The sequence below is a fragment of the Sinocyclocheilus anshuiensis genome, unplaced genomic scaffold, assembly GCF_001515605.1.
Source record: "Sinocyclocheilus anshuiensis isolate Anshui unplaced genomic scaffold, SAMN03320099.WGS_v1.1 scaffold210, whole genome shotgun sequence".
Taxonomy (NCBI): domain Eukaryota; kingdom Metazoa; phylum Chordata; class Actinopteri; order Cypriniformes; family Cyprinidae; genus Sinocyclocheilus; species Sinocyclocheilus anshuiensis.
This window is the reverse complement of record NW_015547666.1, coordinates 352,267-372,970: the sequence shown is the minus strand read 5'-3', so window position 1 is coordinate 372,970 and position 20,704 is coordinate 352,267. Positions and strand designations below refer to the sequence as shown.

The following is a 20,704-nucleotide window of genomic DNA, read 5'->3' as shown; positions in this document are numbered from 1 at the left end:
TGTTCTGTGAGTGAAAATATATCTGTGCTACACTTAACCTCCAACTCACACACTGGCGAGTAAAATCTGAGAATTTATTAGCAATTGGCTAATATTAGACATCATTTAGTCGCGCAGAGTAAGATTTAGTCGCATATGCGAGTGATTTACTCGCAATGTAGAGGGTTGCACAGACACATTCAGGGGACACCAGGGACTTATATTACATATTGTAAAAAGGGGCATAATATGTCTCCTTTAAGATTATTCTATTTGTTAGGCTAGTAATAAAGAACAGTTGTTTTTACAAATTCATTCATAAATATCATGCATATTCAAAAATACATTAGTACATTTGCATTTCGGCCATCACAAACTGACCCCATCTTCCTTTTTCTAACATCAAAACAGAAACTGTAAATCAGTGAGTTGCGTCACTAGGTGAGCATGAATCATCTCGCTGCACGTCATCCGTACCTGTTATGAAATATAAACTGCAGACTATAATCTCAAATAACTGAACAGAAAACATCTCACTTTCCATCAACCAGTGATGCTTCATACTCTCAGAGAAATCCAGAGCAAACAGCCGTTATTTGTTATGTGGATGGATCACGGATGGATAGAGACAAGTACCAGAAACAAACAGCCGTATCTAATGATCCCCTGCACTTCCTCAAACACACACCATTGATCATCCAGAGTCTCTCAGAATAAATGATCACTGACACAATAAATCCCCACTATATAAAGCAGCTCTTCTCACGAAGCATTCACTCTGCTAACACTAATACAGTCACTGCATTAAACAGAAAGCACATGAGATGGAGAAAAGACAATAATTCATAACAGACTGCCTACCTCACTCGCTCGTCACACTAAGATCTGAAGCACAGCAGAAAATGAGAAATGAACTGCTGCTGCTTCAGCGCAGCCTGACTCACAGAGAGAGAGAGAGAGAGCGAGAGAGAGAGAGAGAGAGAGCCCAGCATGCTGGCAGACAGCATCATCATCATCACACCCGGTAACCATGGCAACCGCTGCACACCCACAGGCATTCACCGTCAGCTCCCATCGTTATATTCCCCATGACTCTCTCTCTCTCTTCTCATTGATCCATCAGTGTTTATCCATCAGCAGCCACACACCATCCAAACACTGCAGCGTTTGGGTCAAACGACATTACAGCACGAAACTACCGATTTACAACTGAATAAAAAAACAAGAACATTTTAAGGTTACTGCATATCCGTTTCCATGGTAACAGCAGCCTCTTTGATGGAGCTCTTTTCAGAGCTAATGGGTAATGTAGTTCTTCACTGGGAATTAGGTTATCACCCTTTATTTTAAATGAAGATAAAAATCCCTCTGACTTGAGGTTTCAACAGAAGTATGTATCATTTCAGAGCTCAAGGTAGGTCTGGGTTGAAAACTATACATTTTCAGTCATTTTCGATTTGCAAGCACTATTTTAAAGTGCAGACAGTACAATCATGTATTTAAACTCAATAGCAATGCGATACAGGGTTTTTTTTATAGAGTATTTGTTGTATATTGTGTTTGAATCGGTTTCTCTTAAAATCCCAGATATACACTGCCGTTCAAAAGTTTGGGATCAGTAAGATTTTTAATGTTTTTTTTAAAGACATTTCTTATGCTCATCAAGGCTGCGTTTATTTAATCAAAAATACAGAAAAAAAATTAAATTTTGTGAAACATTATTGCCATTTAAAATAACAGTTTTCTATTTTAATATACTTTAAAATATAATGTATTTCTGTGATGTAAAGCTGAATTTTCAGCATCATTGCTCCAGTCTTCAGTGTCACATGATCTTCAGAAATCACTCTAATATATTGATTTATTATCACTGATGCAAAGCTGAATTTTCAGCATCATTACTCCAGTCTTCAGTGTCACATGATCTTCAGAAATCACTCTAATATATTGATTTATTATCAGTGTTGGAAACAGTTGCGCTGCTGAATATTTTGGGGGGCCTGTGATACTTTTTTTCAGGATTCTTTGATAAATAAAAAGTTAAAAAGATCCGTGTTTATTCAAAATAGACATTTTGTGTTACATATACTATACTATTTAAAGGTTTCGGGTCAGTACATTTTTTCTTTAAAGAAATTAATAGTTTTATTCAGCATGGATGTGTTAAATGGATAAAAAGACTTATATTGTTAGAAAAGATTTCTCTTTTGAATAAATGCTGTTCTTTTTAACTTTTTTATTCATCAAAGAATCAAAGATAAAAGTATTGCAGGTTCCAACAAGAATATTCAGCAGCACAACAGTTCCAACACTGATAATAAATCAGCATATTAGAATGATTTCTGAAGATCATGTGACACTGAAGACTGGAGTTTTGATGCTGAAAATTCAGCGCTGCTTCACAGAAATAAATTACATTTTAAAATATATTCAAATAGAAAAGTTATTTTTAAATAGTAAAAATATTTCACAATATTACAGTTTTTTTCTGTATTTTTGATCAAATAAATACAGCCTTGATGAGCAAAAGAGACTCCATTAAAAAAACATTAAAAATCTTACTGATCCCAAACTACTGAACAGCAGTGTTTGCTCATTTTTAATATTTACACAGTTACATATAGATTAGAACAACACTGATAATAAATCAGCATATTAGAATGATTTCTGAAGATCATGTGACACTGAAGACTGGAGTTATGATGCTGAAAATTCAGCGCTGCGTCACAGAAATAAATTACATTTTAAAATATATTCAAATAGAAAAGTTATTTTTAAATAGTAAAAATATTTCACAATATTACAGTTTTTTTCTGTATTTTTGATCAAATAAATACAGCCTTGATGAGCAAAAGAGACTCCATTAAAAAAACATAAAAAATCTTACTGATCCCAAACTACTGAACAGCAGTGTTTGCTCATTTTTAATATTTACACAGTTACATATAGATTAGAAATATATTTTGTGTTGGTAAGTTGGCAGTGTGTAAACGCAGTAGACACACATTTTTTTTAATTAATTTTTTGCTTGTCCTGTTCAAACTTAAGATATACAATTGAAATAAATCGTTCCTGTTTACTGTTTTCATCCTTTTTGACCCATGTAAACAGCTTTAAAAAAAGACTCATTTTTATTTGGCCTTGTAATTTATTACTACCTCTTCATTGTACATAATCTAATAAGGGACAAAAAAACCTAAAAGCATGCAACCAATGAACTTTTGATGTTCAATAAGTCACAAAAAAAAAGAAAATATTTCATTCAATGGGTCATGAAACACTTTTAGATTTTAACAGTAACATATATGTTGCACATCATAGAACATTCGTTAATTTTATATTTAGGTTAAAGGTTAGGTTTAGGGTTTTTTTTTGTGGTATTTTCATCTTCCGTGGTAAATATTTAGATTGTGTCAACAGGATGTGACAGCCGTAGCGATTTCCTCTGACAGACACATCCAACTGTGAGAGACTGCAACCTTGTTGAGAGATGGTCAACAGTCACTGTTTCTGTGCAATCCATCTACCCTGCGAGCGATCAAATGGCTTATATTTGTGAAACACTTACAAATATTAATTAAGAGAGCAAAGAAGAGATGGGTTTTTTTGTCTTTTTTCCATGCAATGGTAATTTGAAGTGTTATTTATGGGATGTTTTTACCTCAAAATAAAAAAGATTGGTATTAAGGTGGTGTTGATGTGTCGTCGTCCCTCCATTTTTTCCCTTAAAGGAATAGTTCACCCAAAAATGAAATTATGCTGAAAATTTACTCTGGACTGGAGTGGTTTTTTATTTTATTTAGTCCCTTAACCGATTCGGCCGTCGGGGAGACATGAGGGAAGAAGTAGCAGACAATGCCCTCCATGATCTCTGTCTTGAGCAATCTTGAGGAGCTGTGGCAAGGGCCTGTCAGCCAACTCCATCAGATTGTCGGTCCAACTCTTCCTTTGACACCTTCCACTGTGCCCTGAAGAATGGTCTTGGATAGAGATGCACCGATTGCAATTGTCTTGGCCGATTCCGATTTCTCTAGTCTAGGAGAGGGTATTGTGGCGCGTCACATGGCCAACCCACTGGAGTTTCCGCCTCTTCACAATGGCCAGAAGAGGATCATGGGAGCCTACCAGGCTGGTGCATCTGTCCCGGACACAGTCATTGGTTTTTCGCTCTAAATAGGTAATGCCCATGAGCTTTCTGAGGCATTTGAATTCAAAGGCCTGAATCCTTCTCTCGTCTTCAGCTAGAAGTGTCCATGCCTTGGACCACCAATGACTTGAACAGGAGGTACTTTGTGCAAAGGTTGATGCTTTTGCTTCTAAAGATCTTTTGGAGCCTTGACATTACAGCAGTTGCTGTAGCAATTCTGATACGGATTTCTGCTGTGCAAGAGCCATCTTTGGATAATGTTGCTCCCAAGTATTTAAATCCTTCTACCTCTTCAAGCTTTTGTCTTTTTAGCCACATCCATAAGCTTTATTCAGTAACCATTCTTTTTTTAGAATAAACCGTCACATTTGCTATAAAATACACTTTTGTAATAGTTGTAATAAACAAGTTCTTAAATGTTACATATTTAGTACAAGTCCGAAAGTATACGGCTAAGTTTTAGCTTTGCTAACCGCTGGCGTCGCGTGAAGTTCAGTGGACTTCTCTGACACGGATCAGAAACTGAGAAAACACTGACCAAACGACGGGCTTATGTGAGAATAACAAATGAGCATGAAATGATAATATACTCTACTCACAGAAACGACAAGTTATTTACCTTCATTTCCTGCGCTTGTTTTGCTCGGGCTCGGTGTCAGTCAGACCAGTGTAATCGATACGTGAGCTCCTGAGCGTGCGAGACTACCGCGTGATCGTGGACGGATGAACGTTATCAGTCTAATATTTAAAATATATAAATTGAACACAAGCACTTTTTAAAATTGAAATATGGAATAGAGTTAAGTAAAATAATAAAATGGTAAAATAATTAATGGAAAAATAAATGGACATAGATAGCCTATATTTAAAACGTCAGTGATCTTTGAGCGGGAAATGATTGGTACAGTAAACACACATAGTATAATAAAGCATAAGTACTGTTGCGTTTTAGTACAGATTTGTGCAATGACTCAATCATAACCAGTGTTGGGGAAAGTTACTTTTAAAAGTAATGCATTACAATATTGCGTTACTCTATAAAAAGTAACTAATTACATTACTTAGTTACTTTTTATGGAAATTAATGCATTACGTTACTTTTGCGTTACTTTTTAAATCTGGACAGGGCTTGCTTGTTTGTTTTTTAAAATAAAAAATTTCTATTTTTGGCAAATATAAAAGCCTTTTCACACCAAAAGTGAAATGAATAAGCCTCAGGCTGAAGGGAAAAGTAAATTTACGTCCGTACAGTAGAATGCAGAAGAAGAAATATCAACACACTTCAGCAATAAAAAAAGACACACAAATGTTGTCTAGAGTAATTTGTGCTTATTAGTACGGTTGAACTGGATCATCGAAGGTCAGAAGCAAAGACATTGGTTAATAGAATGGGATAAAATTTGCGTTACTTATTTGAAAAAGTAACTCCGATATTCTCTTGTAAATTAAAAAGTAATGCGTTACTTTACTAGTTACTTGAAAAAAGTAATCTGATTACGTAACTCGCGTTACTTGTAATAATGCGTTACCCCCAACACTGGTAATGCATAACGTTATAACTACAGTTTCCTTCATGTAATTGGAATCAGAAACGGATTACAATTTGTAAGTAATCTACCCATCTCTGATCGCGACTGATTCGGTTTGAAAGGTTATTAATAGCATGAAGCCTATATGAAGTTATTGGCTCCTGTACGTGTCACTCAGAGCGAGAGAAAGAGAGAGAGAGAGAGAGAGAGTGTGTGTGTGTGTGTGTGTGTGTGTTCATGGGTAATGTGCGCGACAGGAGAGCACGCTTTCTTCTCATCTCCACACATTTTCGCAAGACTCGTGTGTGAAATGCGGCTTACACGGAAACGGTGGACTATCTGCACCATAAGCATCCTGCTGATATTCTACAAGACGACAGAGATGGGCAGAAATGAAGCGCATCAGAAGACAGGATTGACAGGGTGAGGGCTCTTCTGCTGTTACAGAATTACCTCTCCTCTTCTAATGAGCACCGAGTCTGATTATGTGCATCTCATTAAACGAGACATTCATTTATGTTCATTTATTTAATGGTTTGTTTCATAAACCTTCTATTGTAAACTATAGTTCACGAGCCCCGCTGTTGCTCCATCTCAATTAAATTAAGATCGATTCACAATCTGACTGTGCTTTGTTTGAGTCGAAATGGCCATTTTATTCTTACACCCCCTTGTGAAAAAGACGTGTAATTAATTGAATGTGCCATTGTAGTGATATTTTTATATAGCCTAGACTACTTTTAAGTATATTTTCATACACTTTTATATATTAATAAACTGTATTTGTAGATAATATTTCATTAATTAACTTAATAGAGTAGGCTACACTGTTTCTTAACACTTAAATCCGTCATTTTTAAAAGTGCCCTTTAAAATCATTATGTAACATAACAAATAGTAGGCTAATAACATGACAAACAAGTTTCAGTAGAAACAACATATTTTAGTTACCATAAATGCTCCTCAGTGCATTCAGCAGTAGGTTACATTATGACAATGCTTACATGAAATTACATAGCATATAAAAGTAAAAAAAATAAAATAATTTCTAACTAATTGCAATAACATGCAATTTAGTGTCAGAAAACATTACATCCAGGTTGCACTTATATATATATTTTTTAATTAGTAGTGCTGTTTAAGAAGTACGCTAAAATGTATAAAAGGCCTACATACCTACATTCACTTTTCACTTTTTTTCTTGGCACACTTTCCTGTCATTGACATTTCAAATCTTTGCATCAGTAAATCTATTATTATAATGCTTAAACATAAGCGTGTGTCAAAAAAACTCTTGAAATGGAGTTTTGTGTACGTTTTATCCGGATGTTTTAAGTTTGAAATGCAAGGTAAATTTAGATGACTCACTGAAAAACTTGCACTTGTTTTGTTCCAGGAACTGAAAAAAATGTGGTCAAGTTCATACTTGCTCATAATCGGCTTCACTTTAGCATACACGCGCACAGCATTGGGCAATTTTAGTTTTTCACCACAGCTGAGTTAATGAACATAGAACATGCACTTTTCAGGTGACTTTGTGATTTTGCTTCTGTGTGTGTGTGTGTGTGTGTGTGTGTGTGTTGTTGGGTAAGTGAGAGGACAGCAGACAGCTTCTGCTCATCAGATGTGGTTTCCTTTAGTTTCTTGCAGATTCGTTGCGCATGATTTAAAAACAGAAGTGGAAAAATGTAAGAGTAAATGTCAACTGCTTCTGAAGTTAAGTCTGCTGTTAGGTTTCGATTTGATTTCATATGATATAAATCTTTCGATGCCTTGCAGAGACAGTATATCTGTAGATCTGTACAAACTCGCCTCTCAAAGAAAAAAAAAAGTTTGTTAAAAAGTGAATAACAAGAACTTTTAGTATATTTTCTTACTTATATTTGTTTTTCAGTACAAGTATGCAAAAATTTAATCAAGATACATTTAGAAGCAAAATTACATACTATAAGTGTCGTTCTCTAAAAAATTATTAAACTTAAGTTTATGAGTTTATGTTTACAAAAAAATACAAAAATCTGCCAATAGGGTATGAAAAATAACCTTCAATTAAGTTTTTTTCCCCTTTTTTGTTACCCCATTAATTTTCAAATTTATCTTGGTTTAAGAATATTTAGGTATTTGTACTGGAATTATTATTATTTTTGGCTGTGTAATGATGTAACGGTGTGGTGGATGAAGGATTGTAAGAGGTGTAAATCTATACACAAAATGTATTTATTCATGAAAACAAAGCTCAGGAACACAGGACTGTTACAAAACACAGACAAAGCAAAACAAGACTGGACAAATGACAACTGAAACACAATATACTGGATAATGAGAACAAGAAGCAGATGTGCACCAGGGTTATTAAGGTTAACTGAAACTAAAACCAATAATAAAGAAACATTTTCATTACTTGAAATAAACATGAATTGAAATAAATGATTAAAAATCACTTATTTCATTTCAGCTATATTTCTAATTTAGGTGAAGTACTAAAATATCTAAAACTTTAACTAAAATTTAAATTGAAACAGGAAAATATAAAAATAAAGGTAACACTATTTTAAGGACCAGTTTTCACTAGCATGCATATTACTAGCATATTGGTTGTTTATTAGTGTTTATAAAGCACATATTCTGCATGACCACCCAATACTTCAACTTAACAACCACCTTACTAACTATAAATAAGCAGCTAATTAGGAGTTTAGGGAGGCAAAAGTCGCTGTTAATAGTGAGAATTGGACCTTAAAATGAAGTGTGACCAAAATCTAATTCAAAATATTAACAATATCAATATCATTGATACTAAAATAACACTGATATGCACAATCGATGACCAAGAAAACCAATCAAAAATAAATACATAAATACAATAAAAAAGAAGACACATACAAAATACAAATTAAAGAGGCCACAACTGCCTCAAAATAAGAGTCCTTGGAGAAAAATGAATGCCTGTGACAAATGCCCTGGTCTCTGGAAAGAGGTTTGGTTGAGTGATATTTATCTGTTATTAGATTAGTCTGATGGCAACATGTCTTAAACGAACTAATTTATTTATGTATTTATTTAGATAGATGATGGATGGATGGATTGATGGATGGATAGAAAACGAAGCGTTTGAGAGAGGCGGGGCATATTCTGTTACACCAAATACACAAAATAATGATCTTTAAAAAAGCATCATATGACCCCTTTAATGAGTATTGAATCATGAACACAGTGTCGAACCCAACAGAATTATCAGCACTTGTGCGAATAGTTACTATGCCACATTTCTATTTGAACAGGAAGTCTGAGCCCAGTTCTACTAGACTGATGGCCAACGGCTCCGAGAAACTGTTCGGCTTTAGTTTAAGTGATCTGAGTGACATGGGAGTGGGATGGAAGATCAATGCCACCCTTGTGACCATCATAAGGTGAGTAACCTGCACGAATTTAAAAATGCATACAGCACATAAAGCACAGATTCAAGAGGGACGAGTATTAGAGATATTGAGTGCTATGACTCGCTCAGAGCATGACTTCATAGGGTCATTTTTAGAGCATGTTTGGATGGTATGGTTATGAACTAATGAGTAATCTATTGTCCTGATGTGCTTCAACATGTGGAAGGAAGGACGTGCTTCGCTTCTTGGATGCGGAGAGAGATGTGTCTGTTATCAAGAGCAGTTTCAAACCGGGCGATACCATCCACTACGTTCTGGACCGGCGCAGGACATTCAATGTTTCTCAGACTCTACACAGTTTACTTCCCGAAGTCTCTCCACTAAAGAACAAGACGTTCAAGACCTGCTCTGTGGTGGGGAACTCAGGCGTTCTCCTGAAGAGCGGATGTGGGAAGGAGATAGACAGCCATGGTTTTGTTATACGGTAAAGTACTTACTTCTTTGCGGTGATCTAATCATTACCGTCTTATGGCAAGGCATGCAGTCTAACAAGGTCTAATGGTCATTTATCTCTCACTGTATCAGTGTTTTCCCGCTGGTAACTTGGCTTGAATACTATTTGATCCCATTTTTGGAAATCTGAACCAGGAACAAAAGCTCAAAGTAATTTAGAGCTTCACGTGACTTGTGCATTCTGTAGTACTGCAGTATTTTCACTGTTATCACCCCAAAATGAAAACCTCACATCATGTCTTTCTAAGCCAGTGTTTTTTTGTTGTTTTTTTGGTCACACTTTATTTTAAGGTTCAATTCTTGCTATTAACAAACTATTAACTATGACTTTTGCCTCAGTAAACTCCTAATTAGCTGCTTATTAATAATTAGTAAGGTGGTTGTTAAGTTTAGGGATTGTGTAGAATTAGAGATGTAGAATATGTGCTTTATAAACACTAATAAACAGCCAATATGTTAATAATAGGAATGCTAATAAGCAACTAGTTAATAGTGAGAATTGGTTCTTATACTAAAGTGTTAACCTTTTTTCAGTTAATATATATATTTCAATATATATATATATAATTTGGATTTCACTTTAATATTTTCTGTTTTCAAAGTAGTAATTTTGCTGTGTTTTTGACATTTTTAGTATTTAGTGTTAGTTATTTTAGTACTAAGTTAAAGTAAATGAAAATGAGAAAATTAGTTGTCTAACTGAAATAAAATAAGTTAAAATTGTTTTTTATATTTTATTTCATTTCAGTTACTTTTTGTTTTATGTTAAGTAATGACATTTTTATGGTTTAGTTTTAGTTAACAATAATAATTCCTGTTCCAGACTTATTCATGAAACAAAAATGAAGGTATATTTAATATCTGGTATATTTAATAAATGGTGACTGAAGATGTTGAATGCTATGTATGAAAAAAACAAAAACAAACCAAAAATAAATTAAATACATATATATATATAAATAGCATGTACAACTTGTGCACTCTAAAGGTCCTTGTACACAGAGTCTGAAATATTCATCCGAAATTTTCGCACGTTAAAAAATAAATATGACCTCATGTTGTGTCAATCACGTTTACACACTACCTCCGAAACTTTCTTCTGTCATAAAAAAAAATCGGATTGAGTTCGATTTTCTTCGTTTTTCACATCCGTAGCATGCATTTTGAGAGGAAAAGAAGACGAATATGAAAAAACGCATATGAAAATTTCAGACTCAGTGTACGAGGACCTTTTGTAGCCAGCTTTATATTTATAGAACACACTTGAATTTTAAGTAATTATTCACTGATAATCTCTACTTTGAATCTCATCTGCACTTGCATTAAAGGGTTAGTTCACCCAAAAATGAAAAAAAAGTATTCTCGTAGCTTTGTATAATTGCGGATGAACCACTGATGTCACATGGATTATTTTACAGATCTCTTGCTACGTTTCTGGACTTGGGAACATTTCAGTTGTGTTGCTGTCTATGCAGGGTCAGAGAGCTCTCAGATTCCATCAGAAATATCTTAATGTGTGTTCCGAAGATGAACGAAGGTCTTACGGGTTTGAAACGACATGAGGGTGAGCAATTAATGACAGAATTTTCATTTTGGGGTGAACTAACCCTTTAACGTCAAATATGCTGTATTAAATACTCAGGCTTGTTTCACATGATTGAATGTGATTTTTATGGTGGTTCTGTGGTGCTCAGTAGCCTCAGTCCACATTATTAAAGAGCAGTATTAAAATATCTCAAAGCATCTGTGTTTCGAAAAAAGCTTCAAAAGTTTCATTTTTAGTTTGTTCTTTAAATTTGTCTTATTTTCCACATATTTTTGAAGAGCCCTGTCTCTGACCATTGCCTGTTCTTTCATACCTGAGCAGATGTAACCTCGCTCCTCTAGAGGAGTTTGCAGATGATGTGGGTTCGAGGTCAGACTTCACCACTATGAACCCGTCCGTGATCCCGCGGGTGTTTGGGGGTCTGAGGGACGAACGACAGCGGGTGCAATTCATCCGACGTCTACAGCAGCTAAACAACAGCGTGCTCTGGATCCCGGCCTTCATGGTGAAGGGTGGAGAGAGGCACGTGGAAATCGTGAATCAGCTCATTCTGAAACACAGACTCAAAGTGCGCACGGCATATCCTTCACTCCGCCTGATCCACGCCGTACGAGGGTGAGTTAGGACATTTCCAATTCCAGGTTTTCATTTGATCTGAAGTAACACGAAAGAGTGCAGAACTGTAATTCAAATTCATAAGTAATGAAGTCTAATTTAAAATGAGTCAAAATTCCAAAATTGATGTCATTTTGATTTTTAAAATTTTAAACTTTTAAAATTTGTCTTGACAAAATTGGCTTTTCTAGTTAAAAATCAAAGTGACATCAATTTTGGAATTTTGATTAAATTCAAAAAACATTTTAAAAGTTGGAAGATTTTAAACCCTTAGGGCCAGATTTACTAAACAGGGCAAATTAGCATTAGAACGCAAAAAAAGCACCGATGGGAGTGGAAAATTCTGCATGTGATTTACTGACAACGCACACATTAAAGAACACAGACGCAGCCAGATCATTTCCATAATGAGCACTGCAATCTACCAAGTGCAGCGCAAATTACCGCCTGCTTTAAGACATGCTTTTTTGGGTCATTAAATAATGGCGCAAATATTAGCGCAAACGTTAGTAAATCGCATTGCGTGATCCATTTGAATACTCTCCTCCCATAAATTTCACGTCTGAAAGGGAAACACCTACAAATGCATATTCAATAAGGTCAGGCGCAAAAATAACTGTCCACGCCTTTTCAGCTACAATTCTTCACTGTGCATCTTTAGTAACTATTTTAACGCCAAAAGACGGTTTGCGCTGGTACAAGCTATTAGTAAATCTGGCCCTTAGAAGTAGTGATTTTATATTTCATAATACATGGAAGACCATTTATAGTACTGAAAATTGGTACCAACTGATAATTCAAAAACTACTAGCAATGTCTGTTTATTTCTTAGGTACTGGCTCACAAATAAGATAAATATCAAACGACCCTCTACTGGATTATTGATGTACACAATGGCTACGCGCTTCTGTGATGAAATCTACCTGTATGGATTCTGGCCTTTCCCCAAAGATGGCAACGGAAATCCTGTTAAATATCATTACTATGACGGACTGAGATATCGCTATTTTTCGAATGCGGGTCCCCACCGCATGCCGCTGGAGTTCAAAACGCTGAAGAGACTGCACAGCAAGGGTGCGCTCAAACTGACCACGTCGAAATGCACACACCCTTGACGTGCAGAACTCAAGTGAAGACTAATGTGTTTCGAGCTTTGGAGAATGAGTGTGCCTTCAACTGCAAACTGGTCATCCTGTGACACTTCTGGTTCGTTTACTATAGAGAAAGTGCAATGCTTTACACACTAAACCATCTACTGTTGTTTCCAAATGACAAATGAAACAGTCCTGCTTAGTGCGTTGATATTACAATCTTGGTAAGTGATCTTGTCTGAAAATGTCTTACACAAAAGTTGCCAAATATACTGTATTTTACATAATTATTTTTTGATTCACACAATTCAGAGACTCCCAACCTGGTTACACATGTCCAAACAGCTACTTGAGCAGGTTCTTTGCAGATCCCTTTTAAGGGGAAAAAACCTCCAAAAGTAAAATCGTGTGTGTAAAAAAAAGGTTTTATGAGTTTGCGTTGAATTCCAGTCATAGCATATGGTAACTTGGCGAGTCTGATTTCACCCACAGTATCCACTTTTTAATTGACTGGAAATGTTAATAATAAGTGTAAATTATTTTCTATTAATGTGAAATAAAAGGAACACGTCTGGTTGAACCTTATGGTTACACCTAAAAAAGGGAACCACTGGTATATATATCAGTCACAGATTACTGAATGTATTACATGTATGTTGTCAAAGTCATTTAGACCAATCAAATGTACTGCTGTATGTCAGATTGTATTGGCATGCCTGAAACAGATGACTTGAATATAATAATGCCTCACATTATTTATGTGACATTACATTGTGTGTGTTACCGGTGGGTTAAGTACAAACATTCTGAGCAGATTATTGATGCAGAATTATTTTTATCTTAAAACATGAGCAAAAAATGTAAATGTATAACGTTAGGCCTCTCTGAATGAAGACATGCAATGCCTTAGAGTATTCATTTACAGTTTTGTTTTTCTACTTCGGTGTATTCTTTTATTTATATTGTAACGTATTTTGTATTTTAAACAGATGTTAAATGCGTTTTTAAGCATTTTTGTGTTTTTACATTTTATAGTATTTGTCTTGCTGCATTAATTTGTTTTGACAGCTTTAAATTGTGGATTTAAAGCAAAAATCAACTTCATCTCCGGAATCTGTGATTATGTTGACATTTCTGATTTCTTGACCACTGTGAAATGACATAGGCCTACATATTTTTGAATTGTTTTGGAATTTTGCAAAATAATCTAACTTATGGGGGCCTGTTTCCAAAACAGTAAAACAAAAATCTTATTGTAATTCAATTACTCTAAATTATACTAATTAATAATTCATTGAAAATATACTGTACAGTATATTTTATAAACTAAAATATACTGTACGGTATATTTTAGTACAGTATAGTGTATTTTACCAGTCAGACTCTTTCAGAAAACTGTGTAATCATGAAACTCATAGTACAAGAACAGCTTCTGTGAGGTAGAACATAATGCAAGTCTGTATTTTGGCAAGCTTCATGGGCTCTTTACATGCAATACAAGCACTTCAATGAACAGACTACATCAAATTCTAGGGAAATCATTAGAGGATATTTACACTTGGTCACTACATGTGTTTTACTGATCAAATAGCTATCCAGTCATTAGGTGAATGCAATTTGAAATGCATTTCAGCCAAGTGTAATGAATCTGGTTGTTCAGGCCACATAAATGAATGATTAATGTAATGAATTAAAATGAATAAAGTGACCAAGTATAAATACTCCCTTAGGTTGTAAAAAAATATCTTATCAAACTGTAAACTGGAAGACTTTACAGTCCAATACTAATAAAAATAGTAATACAAAAAACCATAAATGTAGCATTAGTTATACAAAGAATAGTAAAAGTCATAATAATGTATAAATGAGCTAAAATAAGAATTCAGATATTCCACTGCATCCTATCGAAAGAGGACTAAAGGTTTGAAGGAACTGGCCTTAAAGAAAATGTATGTTATATACAATAACAGTGGCAGTGTCTTTACATAATTAGCAAATGCTGAAAATGGAAAACATCGTAAGAATTCACAAACAGGTTTACAGAAATGCATTCCATCCTTCTTTCTTAACCTGTAGCAACATCTGAACGGTTAAGTGGACCTTAAACAATCATCATTTAAAACGAAAGACTGAGAGAATTAGAGAAAAGAGTTTGATGGTTTCTACTTCTATTTCTATGCTTCCAGCTGCCGTCACTGCACAGGTTGCCATGACAACTTCATGCACTTGCTTCTGCTGCATTGTCAAAAAAAAAAAGCACTTGAATATTATTCGTGGAGATCTTTTCGGTTCCATCGTGACTATTTACACTAGATGATTTGATCATTGTAGTTTCAATTTGTTCAATTGTTCTATTTTGTATTCATACCGCTCAATTATCAATTTGTCTTTTAGTTTTGGTAAATGAGCAAATGCACTTCAAAGCCAATCTCAAGATCAGTTCAACATAGACGTTTATCAAAACAGTAAAGATCTGATTACAAGTTTTAGCACTGTACAGCTACACTTTCTGATATTGCACTCGATGCTAATTTGGCGTCATGCATCTGTGAGGCTATGCATTTGAGCCATTTAGGCATAAGAGCTTTCACCATCATCAACCTGGTCACTTTTGAGGACAAAGTGATGCCCACCAAGACCCAACCTACTAACCTGGCATGATTAAACTAGCCTGAAGTCTTCTAATAAACTTATTGTGCACAATGTCTGGATATTCACAGATCTAATTTTAAGAGACAATTAGGAGATCCTCATGCTATGGATTGAAGTTGTGCTTGTTGAGAAATGCCAGACTGTCCTGTAATCAGTCTTGTTCACATTCTTGTTTCCTCGGATGGGCGACTCATGTAGTACTGAATTGCCTGATGCAATGGCAGCCATTTTGCTGTAGATGATTTTATTGCACTAATCCATCTGAAAACAGAAGACAAAAGGATGATGGTAATTCCTGCCATTTCACCCATGTGCTGCCTGAAGCCTTCCTGTCAGAAATTAAGATTTGCATACAAAAATGCATACTTTTTTTCATATCATGGGCAACAGGATTTTCAAAAGGGCTTCTCGTAGATGATCCGTTTCAAGATCAAGTAATAGTTCACCCAAAAATGAAATTTTTGTCATCATTTACTCACCCTCGTGTCGTTCCAAACCTGTATAAATTATGTTGAACACAAAATGAGATATTTTGAAGAACCAAACAGTTGTCGGCCACCATTGACTTCCGAAAGAAATACTGTAGAAGTCAATGAGGACCAACAACTGCTTGATTACCAGCATTCTTCAAAATATCTTCTTACTCATACAGACATGAGGGTGAGTAAATGATGACAAAATTTTCATTTTTGGGTGAACTATTCCTTTGATATATTTTTTTAATTTAGCCATTCTGTAGACTGAATTTAAAAAAAAAGAAAAGTTTTCAGCCCTTTTGACAGTCCCACTTGTTCGAAAAGTTTAATTGTAAAATAATAGTCAAAATCTTTACTGTTTTTTTGTGCATGCAGTCTTGACTAGCATCATGAAGTGGATTTAATGCATTTACTGAATGCTTTTTAAATGCATGATTGAACATTATTCAATATCAAGTTAATTACCGCTTGTTCTCGTTTGCATTCTCCGCGCAGAGGTAGAACACTTTAAACTCTTCAGACGGAGGTCTGAGCTCAATAGCAGATCTTCTGGATCCCACTGGCTGATCCCTCACTGTGTAGCCATGCAGGTAGATTCCTCCTGCAACAAGACAAATGAGAGCTACTGTATTAGCTGTCATAGCTATACTAGAATGAAAAACTGAAAACATTTGCATGAAAGAACATAAACTGTAGGTCTTGATATATACACTATTTGGACAAGAGTATTGGGACACCTGACCATCAGGTACTTTAATGTCATTGCATTATACAGAGACATTCATATGGAGTTAGTCCCTCCTTTTGCAGCTACGACACTTCCACTTTTCTGGGAAGGCTTTCCATTTTTGCCTGTCGAGCATTTGTAAGGTCAGGCACATACCTAACTGTGCAAAAGTCTTAGGCCATTAGTATTCTCACCACCAAAAAAATGGTTTTAAGTCAATTGTCAATCTTTTGCTGTAGTGTCTCAGTAGGAAATATCAGTTTACATTTCACAAACATTCTTCTTGCCATTAACTGTAATCATAATCATATCATAGTTGTGAACCGTTCCAGCAATTGCACTGTAACAGACGTACCTATCGCGCAGGTTGACCGAATGCTGGCGTAGAAATAGAGGCATCCGTCTTTCAGTACACAGTAGTGCTGCACCCATGAGTCCTTGCTCCTGTCCAGCTGGTGCAGTAACCCAAGGCATTCTGGGTTCTTGACTGCCAGAGGGGGCAGGTTTGAGTTGTGTCGAGTCACATCCACCCACACGTGATTCTGCCTCAACAAGCACCATCATTAGCATTATGAGCATTGCCACAACAACATCAGTCGCTTTCAGCCAATGCGATTCAGTTTATTAATTGATCCTGTGAATTTGTATCATTAGAGTTGAAATTTGGAACAAAATACCCAATTTTAGATGTGTAATGATGCCACAGCAAATAATGCATGCACAAATGATTAGGAAGTTACCTGTGTAATAGGATGAACTGCTCTACCCATAGCCTCCAGCCACCTGAGAAACAAACAATTACAAATGCATTTGTTATTTACCAGATGTTTTTTTTTTTGTTTTTTTTGGTATGCAAGTTATTAATCACCTTACAGTATCGGCAGTCCCTCTGAAACAAGCTGGATGGCATGATGCAAACAGCAACATTAAGTCTTGTTGCATGGGAAAGGCTCTATGAGCCTAATTCCTTTCAGTGTTGGGGAAACTACGGTAACACTTTATTTCGATAGTCCACTTTAGACATTCTATTAACAGTAAGTACATGTCAACTAGCAGTTAGTAGAGTATTAGTACACTGTCTGCTTAATATCACTGTGCAAAAGTCTTAGGCCATTAGTATTCTCACCACCAAAAAAATGGTTTTAAGTCAATTGTCAATCTTTTGCTGTAGTGTCTCAGTAGGAAATATCAGTTTACATTTCACAAACATTCTTCTTGCCATTAACTGTAATCATAATCATATCATAGTTGTGAACCGTTCCAGCAATTGCACTGTAACAGACGTACCTATCGCGCAGGTTGACCGAATGCTGGCGTAGAAATAGAGGCATCCGTCTTTCAGTACACAGTAGTGCTGCACCCATGAGTCCTTGCTCCTGTCCAGCTGGTGCAGTAACCCAAGGCATTCTGGGTTCTTGACTGCCAGAGGGGGCAGGTTTGAGTTGTGTCGAGTCACATCCACCCACACGTGATTCTGCCTCAACAAGCACCATCATTAGCATTATGAGCATTGCCACAACAACATCAGTCGCTTTCAGCCAATGCGATTCAGTTTATTAATTGATCCTGTGAATTTGTATCATTAGAGTTGAAATTTGGAACAAAATACCCAATTTTAGATGTGTAATGATGCCACAGCAAATAATGCATGCACAAATGATTAGGAAGTTACCTGTGTAATAGGATGAACTGCTCTACCCATAGCCTCCAGCCACCTGAGAAACAAACAATTACAAATGCATTTGTTATTTACCAGATGTTTTTTTTTTTGTTTTTTTTGGTATGCAAGTTATTAATCACCTTACAGTATCGGCAGTCCCTCTGAAACAAGCTGGATGGCATGATGCAAACAGCAACATTAAGTCTTGTTGCATGGGAAAGGCTCTATGAGCCTAATTCCTTTCAGTGTTGGGGAAACTACGGTAACACTTTATTTCGATAGTCCACTTTAGACATTCTATTAACAGTAAGTACATGTCAACTAGCAGTTAGTAGAGTATTAGTACACTGTCTGCTTAATATCTTCTAACACTTTCTTTGTCAACTTATTCTACTAACCCTAAACCTACTCTGAGAGTTAGTAGACATGTAGTTGCAAATTAATGAGAATTAGTTGACATGTAGTTGACATGTAGTTACAAAGTTACTTATAGTTAGTAGAATGTCTAAAGTGGACTATCGAAATAAAGTGTAACCGAAACTACTTTGAAACACTTCTACTTTGAATCCTGATTCCACCTTCAAGTACCACCCCTACTTTATGTGATGCTGGAGGATGATTGTATCAGATTGTACCAGTTTTTTCAACTGCTTACACACAAAATCTTTACTTGTCGCACAATTTCTGAAACCTGAAACTCAAAGGCCGGAAGCACACACCAAATCTGCAAAACCATACGCTAATTCTCAGCCTTTGACTCAGTTTTCAATTTCATAAAACACTTTTTGCAAAACACAACACACAATTCTCTGTGTAACACACAAAATCTAACAGGAATTAATATTACGGAAAAGGTGTTTGCAAATGTTTGCTTTTGAGATGTGTTTGTGATATTTTGCTTAATTTTGCAAGAGATGTGAGGCACTTTGCATTCTGTGTGTGCAATTCTTGGATTTGTGTGTAAAGTTTTGAAAAGACGAGGCAAGGTTCTGAAAATGTAAGCAGTTGAAAAAAACTGTAATGAGCTCACACATTTTAATTTCCGCCATTGGGTCATTTCTTTAACCTTTGTTAGAGCAATTTTTATGATTATCTTATTAAATCTATCTTTGTTAACAACCGTTTATGAAATAGTTAATTGTTTTTATGCATTAGATTAACTTCTCAGCATGAAAACAAAAGTAAAATAAGAATAAATTATATACAAAACATGAGCAAGGGACGTTGCCCATCATTGAAGCGGTGCATGACTTCAGTCTAGCGTGAGGTCACTGAGTTCTGCACTCTCGCAAAAACTCCCATTATACCCTTGAATCTGTTTACACTATGAAATTCATCTCTTGTTTACATCGTACCTGCATCTTTTATGCAAGAGAGCAGAATTCAGGAAGTGAGCTGATCCGATTGGCCATTGCATCTTGAATTTGGGTGCATTTTTGGTCATTTCGGTGGCATTTTTGCCCCATCATTTGATGAACGCAACTTATACAGTATTACACCATAAGGCTGATATAATAAGGCTGTTATCACATCCAAGACACTGAGTCATACATTTCTGTAAAGCTGCTTGGAAGCTATATAAAAAAACTGAACTGAGTTTAGACATACAGTAATTAAGAATATAAATAAATAGAAATGTACTGTGAGGCAAGATATTAAGACTTGTTTTCAGAGAATGTATCTTGAATAGGAGTTCATTTTGTCTTCCTGCACTGGCACAGTTTTTTACTTGCTGTAATAAATAATAATAATAATATTTACAAGTTAAAAAACAATCTGCTTAAATATTTGCAAGTGTATTAATACAATTCACTTACAGTATATTCAAGATACAATCTATGTGTTGCTTCTTAAGTTTTTTTTCTTCAAGAATTTTCGATATGTTTAAAAGTACGTTGCAGCGTACTCGTAATTTGAAGTGGTTAATAGTCTAGAAATGCTTTTGAAAATGTTAACTACACTACAAGCTAACCAAACGTAGCTAACTACACATAGGTCTATCATCTTGGCTATTTAAGGAGGCAATATCTTTTAAAATATGTATAATCAGCAGTTTTAAGAACAGAATTTATCTGGCATAAAAACAAGCAAGGAGGTCTATGAAAAAAAAACTTCTGAAGGCAAGGATGGCAGCATTAAAGCAGCACTATGTAACTTTTGGTGCTCTCCTGGTTAATAAACAGAACTGCACACATCCCGCGGAAGAACATTCCAGCCGGAGCTACTTCTCTAAGTTTATGTCTATGGCGATTCACGCAGGTATGTGTTACTCCGCAGCGGTGACGACCCGACCAGGCCACAATAGTCCAAATATAAGTGATTCGGAATAAGACAAAAACGCGGTTTGGAAGACGAATTCATGATGTACTCGCTCATTATATACATTTTG

The 20,704-nt window shown here is 35.6% G+C and overlaps 3 protein-coding genes across 3 annotated transcripts in view; 1 reads left to right on the top strand and 2 right to left on the bottom strand.

Annotated features, from left to right (window-relative positions):
* LOC107702561 (peptidyl-glycine alpha-amidating monooxygenase B-like) overlaps positions 1–4,821 on the bottom strand; it is a 53,317-nt gene extending 48,496 nt beyond the window's left edge. Inside the window, exon 1 of the mRNA XM_016504918.1 lies at positions 4,746–4,821. The gene's annotated coding sequence lies outside the window, so the exon portion shown is untranslated. The remainder of the gene's footprint in view (positions 1–4,745) is intronic.
* Positions 4,822–5,882: 1,061 nt separating this feature from the next.
* Positions 5,883–13,747, top strand: st8sia4 (ST8 alpha-N-acetyl-neuraminide alpha-2,8-sialyltransferase 4). The gene is made up of 5 exons (XM_016504937.1): positions 5,883–6,078; positions 8,937–9,065; positions 9,262–9,519; positions 11,416–11,709; positions 12,542–13,747. The coding sequence occupies exons 1-5, from the start codon at positions 5,900–5,902 to the stop codon at positions 12,822–12,824; spliced, it is 1,143 nt and encodes a 380-aa protein (XP_016360423.1). The 5' UTR covers positions 5,883–5,899; the 3' UTR covers positions 12,825–13,747.
* A 1,134-nt stretch (positions 13,748–14,881) lies between these two features.
* The window catches only part of pdzph1 (PDZ and pleckstrin homology domains 1), a 25,999-nt gene continuing 20,176 nt past the window's right edge, over positions 14,882–20,704 (bottom strand). Inside the window, exons 10-13 of the mRNA XM_016504936.1 lie at positions 18,328–18,370; positions 17,943–18,129; positions 16,394–16,529; positions 14,882–15,713 (exon numbers count right to left, since the gene is read on the bottom strand). Of these exons, the coding sequence (XP_016360422.1) occupies positions 15,614–15,713; positions 16,394–16,529; positions 17,943–18,129; positions 18,328–18,370 (466 nt within the window). The 3' untranslated portion in view covers positions 14,882–15,613. The remainder of the gene's footprint in view (positions 15,714–16,393; positions 16,530–17,942; positions 18,130–18,327; positions 18,371–20,704) is intronic.

Bases quoted from the DNA above. Each gene is read 5' to 3' on its own strand.
- st8sia4 (XM_016504937.1), top strand. From the start codon at position 5,900: ATGTGCGCGACAGGAGAGCACGCTTTCTTCTCATCTCCACACATTTTC. The intron at 6,079-8,936 runs GTGAGGGCTCTT...CTATTTGAACAG, and splicing joins CAGAAGACAGGATTGACAGG to GAAGTCTGAGCCCAGTTCTA. The intron at 11,710-12,541 runs GTGAGTTAGGAC...TTTATTTCTTAG, and splicing joins CTGATCCACGCCGTACGAGG to GTACTGGCTCACAAATAAGA.